This window comes from Triticum urartu, chromosome 2 (assembly GCF_003073215.2).
Source record: "Triticum urartu cultivar G1812 chromosome 2, Tu2.1, whole genome shotgun sequence".
In the NCBI taxonomy this organism is placed as follows: Eukaryota; Viridiplantae; Streptophyta; class Magnoliopsida; order Poales; family Poaceae; genus Triticum; species Triticum urartu.
This window is the reverse complement of record NC_053023.1, coordinates 342007009-342014589: the sequence shown is the minus strand read 5'-3', so window position 1 is coordinate 342014589 and position 7581 is coordinate 342007009. Positions and strand designations below refer to the sequence as shown.

Sequence of the window (7581 nt, the reverse complement as noted above, 5' to 3'; positions counted from 1 at the left end):
AGTCCAATAGTAATATGCTTAGCGACATCTTTCACAAAAATTGTGGTACCCAGCCATCATAGAGTGCTGCTCTAGCATGTCTAAACTTTCAATTGTGGGATTGAGCTGCCAGGAACACTCATGAGCCACTTCTACTTTCGTTGTGGTATTACAAAGTGCCAACTGACGAGACAACCTTTGTTAATTTTGGCTATATTTTTCCTCATGAACCATATAATTTAAACAAATTATTTCTAAGATATAACAATTAATTACAGGATTTCATCAAATGTTTCAGAAGAGGATGAACCATCCCTTTTGGTGAATGGACATTTCGACAGTCCACTTGGATCACCTGGTGCAGCAGACTGTGGTTCCTGTGTTGGTAAGTACAACCTCTTATTTGTCTGAACAAATGTGATTCTTACTGTGCAGACTTTCATCGGGGCATGATTTGTGTTTGTAATATTTCTTGTCCAGCATCTATGCTTGAACTATCACGACTTATGCTTGAGTCTGGGTGGGTCCCTCCTCGGCCAGTCATTTTCCTTTTCAATGGTGCTGAGGAACTTTTTCTTCTGGTATGTGACTGTCAATCATCACCAAACTGTTAGACTACATGCGCAAAACTACTACATAGTCCATGAATTGAAAAGGTAGTTGTGTGATTTTGTTCCTTCGATCAAAATATCTTGTGATGACTCAGCTGAGGGCAATCTGAACTGGTCCATAGTAAGGTGCTATTAATAGTTGCAGCGTATGAGTCTAAGCTAATTATGGTGCACTGGCAAGCTCTGTAACTTTTCCCCTCGCGGGGGGTTGAAACAGACAAAACTGCCCCAGATATTAATTTCTGCTTATTAATTAGAACATGGTAAGAATATTAAGTCAAACTCAAAATAAATACATAAAAGGATACTCATGTCATTTCATATATGTTGATTGTCCGTGTAGCTCAATGAAGCAACTTGCGCTTATCCTTGATGCTGTTAACCAGGGTTCGCATGGTTTTATGAAGACACATAAATGGAGCAGCACAATTGGTGCTTTCATTAATATCGAAGCTTCTGGAAGTGGTGGTGCTGGTATTATTCTGTACTTTATCTCTTGTTTAGTTGTTTGAAATTTTGTATTTTAAAACTCAAGTCAATTCAAGAGCTGGAAACAAGCTTCATTTTATCGATGCTGCCTTATGGAAATGATATCCACGTACTATAATTGTTGTATGATCTAATGACTGCTTACCAAGAGGTCGTGCTATTATGATTGTATACTTCAGTAACTTAGTTGGTAGTTCTAATACACATTAGTTCTAGTGTTCTTTTCTCTTATAATAGTAGCATATTCGGATTGAATACGTATTGAGACTGTAATGCCCTAATTTGTTTCTGCGTCCAAGTTCAGTATTGTTGTGCAGTCCTTGTTCATTGACAACTTATAATTCTGTTGCCTCTCTATAGATGTTTAGTTTTCCCCTCACAGGAATTGTTGTTCCATTTTGAGTTATTGCCTTCATGTTGCTTCTGTAGAGATTGGTCCTGTGCAAATGGGGCATCAGCTTAGTCCGTTGAACACTTGATCCTAATAATTTAGATTTTCAAGTTTACAATGATTGAAGTCTGCATTTACTTTAATTCTAGGATAGTCAGTAGTAGCCAGGTGCCTTGTCGTATGTAAAGAATATTTGTTCACAAAGATTGAGATTAGTTAGTGTGAAGAAGTCATAATCATATTAATGAGTAAATTGCCAAAAACCACCACAATTGGGCACAATGCATCACAAAACCACCGTTTTCATAACAGTTTGCAGATAGCACCTTTTCAGTAAACGCGTTGCCGAAAACACTGATCCGTCGGTTGACCATGTTTTGACAGCGAACCTGACACTCCGGGCCCACCTGTCAGGTCAAAGTGGCAAAGGCAAACTGCCATGGGTGACGGACATTAACTTTTTCTTTCTTTCTTTTTCCAGTTCACCTGCTTGGCCCGGCCTGGCCCACACCCGTACTGCCACAGCCCACAAGGGGGGATCGACGACTAGGGTTCCACGGCGGCGCCTAAGCACGGGTGGGCAGGCAGCTCTAGCACGGGCTGAGCGACGAGGCTTTTAACCTGGCCAGCCAGGCATGACGGCGCTGCAGCAGCGTGCGGCAGCAGCCATGCGCGGGATGTGCGCAGCACCACCGCGACCAACGGCGGAGACAGGAATTATACGTAAGGGGGGCCGAACATTGAACTGGAAAAACGAGGCCATCCTGGACTTGTCCTTGGGAGGCATATTTTTGTAGAAAAAATCTCAAAGCACCACGGGCTACTTAGGTATGAGCCCAAGTGGACTAGGTCGCTCCTTGCGAGCCTAGCCTATAATTTGCCTTGTCCACCTATAATTTGCCTCTCTTGTCGTCCTACATAAGCGCAGAACAGGAAGACAGGAGAAGCCACAGGAATGAAAAATAAGCAAGGGCACTCGTTTGCGTGTGTGTGACTGAACTGCTGAAGCAATGGGAGCAAAAGTCAAAAAGGCATTCACTTTTCACTACTTAGTAGGATCATCTGTGAGCATGCATCTACTCTATTTCACCAAAATGCTGTTTGGGAGAGAGAAATAGGAGAGGACACATAGTTCTATACATAGCTAAGCTGGGGTCTTCAAAACATTTCTGGATGTAGGGGGAGCCGTGACCCCTGCTGCCCCCGCCCCCGGGTCCGCCATTGACCGCGACGAGCACGAGGCCATGGCAAAGCTCGCGGTGCCGGGGGCACACGGCAGAGCATGTTGACGTGGCGGCGAAGCCGAGCACGCGGCGCGGTGATGGATGCATTTAGGCATGGGGGGTGGCCATCCTGTGGGTGCTTGCAATGCGGGTGCGCACGGCGGACATGGTGGCGGGGAGCAAGATGACGGCGGCAACGCGCCAGCGAGACGCAGCGGCGCGGCAGCCACGGAGCACGCTGTACATGCGGTGCTTGCTTCGAGCCTGCAGCGCACAGGGTTGACCCAGCATGGATGGCTGTGTTGTGCAAAGCACGTACGGTGGCGGCTAGCAAGGCGGCGCGGTGGCCTTTGGCACGAGTAGGTGCTGCGGTGGCTCGCGGCGTTGACGCATCCTCGCTGTGCTCAGGCCGGAGCTCTGTCGTGCACCGTACGCGCCCCTTTCAAACTAGCTGGCCGGGCCATGAATACGAGAGCGCAGCATCTCACCACTGCCTTTGCCGTCGCCGTGCTAGAACTAACGCATGTCGCCATCCTCAACCTCGTCGGCCGTGGCTGGTGACGCATCTGTTGGAGGGAGGAGCCAATGGTGTTGACCAAGTGCTCGTAGGAATGTCACCAAGGAGATCAGAGAGGCGGGGCAGTGAAGAACTGATGGGTGGTCCCTTCATCTAACTCAATGTGAGAATCAAACAGTGTGAAGATTTAGTGCAATGTCATCACTTACAGTGGGCCCAGCATGTCAGGTTTTCTGTTAGAAACACGCTCAATTCACCATTTATTGTTTTTGGCAAAAAAAATGACCAAAAAACAGTGCTATCTGCAAACTTTTATGAAAACGGTGGTTATTTTATGCATTGTGCACAATTGTTGTGGTTTTTGGCAATTTACTCCATATTATAAAGATGTCTGGCTTAAATGTGTTGATTTTGCAATGAAATATGATCCTGGCCGTTTATCTTCCCTCACCAGATTTAGTTTGTCAGTCTGGACCGGGATCTTGGCCTTCTCGTATTTATGCTCAGACTGCAAAGTATCCAATGGCAAATAGTGTTGCTCAGGTTCTTGTTTCCGAACTTCCATACAAGCTTCTAAAATGGTTTACTTAATTATCTTTTGTCTTCACTTCCAATTTATGTACTTGGTGTTGCAAAATTAGTTGCACATGAAAGGTTTGCTTGTCCTAGCTTCAGGTTATAGGCTAAGAGGAGCCTGTTTGGATTGGTGGTATTTTTGAAGAGTTTTGGTATTTAGTTAAAATGTGCAATAATTATGGCGGCTCCTAAAAAATAAATGCCTCTTATCCAAACATCCCCTGAACAACAAAGCAAAGGATAAATGGCCAGCACTATGATGCTCGGCGATGGCCGGACAGTACTCTTCTGGGACGACCGATGGATAAACGGCCAATCCGTCCGTGAGATAGCCCCCATGCTATACCAATGCATCCCCAAGTGGCGACGCAAGACGAGAACAGTGGCAGAAGGCCTGGACGGGAACACTTGGGCCCGCGATATCCAGGGGACCCTCGGGATACACGAGATTGGCCAGTACCTGATGCTCTGGCAGGCGGTACAGCATTTCACCCTCAGACGAACCCGACCGGCTGCTCTGGAGATGGACAGCAAGCGCCACATACTTCGGCCCAGTCTTGCTACGCTGCCACATTCCAGGGATCTACGCGCTGCCATTCATGGAAGCTGATTTGGAAGAGTTGGGCGCCACCCCGCGTCAAATTCTTCCACTGGCTTGCTAACCAGGACCGGTGTTGGACGGCGTCGAGGCTGGCCCGCCGCGGCCTGCAGCACCACCCTAGGTGCCTCCTTTGCGACCAAGACCCGGAGACCATCCAACACCTGCTCCTGGCGTGTCCATTTGCTAAGCAGACTTGGCACATCATTCTGGACTGGGCGCATATACCTGCCCAACCGCCAGCCAACGAAATTATCATGATGGACTGGTGGCTGCGTGCGAAGGCACAGACCCCTCCTACACTACGCAAAGCTCTGCAATCGATCACACTGCTTGTCCCCTGGATGATCTGGAAACAGAGGAACGAATGCGTCTTCGACAATGCAAGACCCTCGATAGATGCGCTAGTTGATAGGATTAAAGACAAGGCCAAATGTTGGGCAAAAGCTGGGGCACAGGGGCTGCGGGTTGTCTTGCCCACCTCCTGGGATGTCCACTGATAAGGCGCTAGGACTCTGTAAATATAACCTCCTAGGAGGCATGTACTCTCTCCCATCTTTTCAATGCAATGAAACGCAAAAATCATTTTGCGTTTACTCGAAAAACTGCATCATAGATAAGGAAAGGTTCATCCCGGAGCACCAAGGACAAAATCTATACATATTTCTTCAAATATTAGCTATGGTGCACCTGCATAATATTATAAAATATTAGTTATGTATCGGATGTACTCCCTCCGTTCACAAATATAAGATGTTCTAACTTTTTTGTTAACCGATTGTATATAGACACGTTTTAGTGTGTTCGTTCACTCATTTCAATCCGTATGTAGTCTATATTGAAATATCCAAAACATCTTATATTTGTGAACAGAGGGAGTATTTTATAATGAAATGGACTGTGCTTCGTACATGCAGGATATGTTTGGAATAATTCCAGGTGATACAGATTATAGGATATTTGCTGAAGACGTAGCAAAAATCCCAGGACTTGATATTATCTTTGTTCTTGGTGGTTATTTTTATCATACTTCTTATGATACACTGGAAAACCTGCTGTATGTATTAAACTCCCGGCCTGATGAAATTTCTAACTTTTCATATGAAATACAGTAATTATTATTGTATACTTGTCTTTTCTGTTTCAGTCCTGGAAGTATTCAAGCGCGCGGTGAAAATTTATTCAACCTCGTAAAGGCTTTCACAAATTCTCCGATGCTGCTAAAAGAGAGCGAGAGATCCAATAAAGCTGTTAATGAGGGAATCGACGATCTGAGAGCTATCTTCTTTGATTACTTGACTTGGTTCATGGTACATTGACTTTATTCTTCCAAATTGGAACGATAATGATATTATGATATCAATGTTCTAAACAAGTTCATTTCCTCACTTTCCCTACATTGTAAAATGTAGCTACAATATACGCCACTAAAGGATATGTAGCATGAAATTCATTCATTTTCTTGGGACTAAACTAACATATTTATTCTTATGTCCAGATCTTTTATCCACGTGATGTGTCTCTGATTATTCACAGTCTTCCTGTAGCTATTTTCCTTCTTACACCATTGTTCCTGAGCTTCCCAAATATTACCATGATATCATTGTTTCAGACTGTTCTGGATTTAGCAAGAGGTATGTGGTTGAAATGTACTCTGAAATGGTGTGATATCATACTTTACCTACTACTCCCTCCGTTCCTAAATATTTGTCTTTCTAGAGATTTCAACAAGTGACTACATACGGAGCAAAATGAGTGAATCTACACTCTAAAATATGTCTATACATCCGTATGTGGTAGTCCATTTGAAATCTCTAAAAAGACAAATATTTAGGAACGGAGGGAGTAGATGTTGTGACATGTGCCTTGAAAGGATATAATGCCATTCATCACCCAGGGTGCATAATAAGTTATTTTGCACCCGAGGTTTTCTTATGTCGTTTCATTAAGAATTTACATTTGATATGCAAATAGTTCCGTTCATATTGGCATAAGAAAACCACGATATAAGTAAAAAAAACTTACAATAGCCACTATATATATATATACTATTCTAAGCGTGAGTGTGGAATATACCCCTAGTAAAATGTGCTCAAAATATAGTGATCGGTGTGCAAAATATAGTACTTTTCATAACAATTTAGTAAATTAGTGACTTGAATAGCAAAACAATTCTTTCAGAATTACTACTTTACATGATATTGTATATAGTTTTGCTAGGGGTGTAGAATAACAATTCTGTTCTACACTCACACTTAGAATAGTGTTGTTTTATACTCCCTTTGCTAAAAATATAAGGTGTATTAGTTTTTCAAAAAGCTAAACTTCTCTAACTTTGACCAAAGTGGGTTATATGAAAATTTTCATTTGAAACCGTATATTTCATTTTATTTGCACATAAACTGCTTTTTTGTATGTACAAATGATATATTATTTAAACTAAGGGTTCTGATGATTTTTATTTTGTAAAACTTGTATTGAGGTATCTTTGAATAATTAATACGGTATACTAAAAATCATAGAGGTATAATTAATTTGTTTGAGATGTATATTGAATAACGTGAGTGTAAAATGCTTATTCTATACCCCTAGTAACACAACAACAACAACAACAACAACAACAACAAAGCCTTTAGTCCCAAACAAGTTGGGTAGGCTAGAGTTGAAACCCATAAGAATCTTGCAACCAACTCATTGTTCTGGCACATGGATAGCAAGCTTCCACGCACCCCTGTCCATGGCTAGTTCTTTGGTGATACTCCGGTCCTTCAGATCTCTCTTTACGGACTCCTCCCATGTCAAGTTCGGTCTACCCCGACCTCTCTTGACATTATCAACACGCTTTAGCCGTCTGCTCTGCACTAGAGCTTCTGGAGTCCTGCGTGGAATATGCCCAAATCATCTCAGACAATGTTGGACAAGCTTCTCTTCAATCGGTGCCACCCCAACTCTATCTTGTATAACATCATTCTGGACCCGATCCTTCCTTATGTGGCCACACATCCATCTCAACATGCGCGTCTCCACCACAACTGTTGAACATGTCGCCTTTTAGTCGGCCAACACTCATCGCCATACAATATTGCAGGCTGAATCTTGTCACAGAGAAAGCCAGAAGCTTGGCGCCACTTTATCCATCCGGCTTTGATTTGATGGTTCACATCTTCATCGATCCCCATCCTTCTGCAGCATTGACC

General features: G+C 43.5%; 1 protein-coding gene across 1 annotated transcript in view; it reads left to right on the top strand.

Moving 5' to 3' along the window:
• Positions 1-257: 257 nt before the first annotated feature.
• Positions 258-7581, top strand: part of LOC125537246 (endoplasmic reticulum metallopeptidase 1) — a gene marked incomplete at its 5' end in the record, with an annotated part of 28609 nt that continues 21285 nt past the window's right edge. The window contains 7 exon segments of the mRNA XM_048700547.1: positions 258-364; positions 460-560; positions 977-1064; positions 3665-3753; positions 5302-5441; positions 5532-5694; positions 5883-6018. Of these exon segments, the coding sequence (XP_048556504.1) occupies positions 258-364; positions 460-560; positions 977-1064; positions 3665-3753; positions 5302-5441; positions 5532-5694; positions 5883-6018 (824 nt within the window).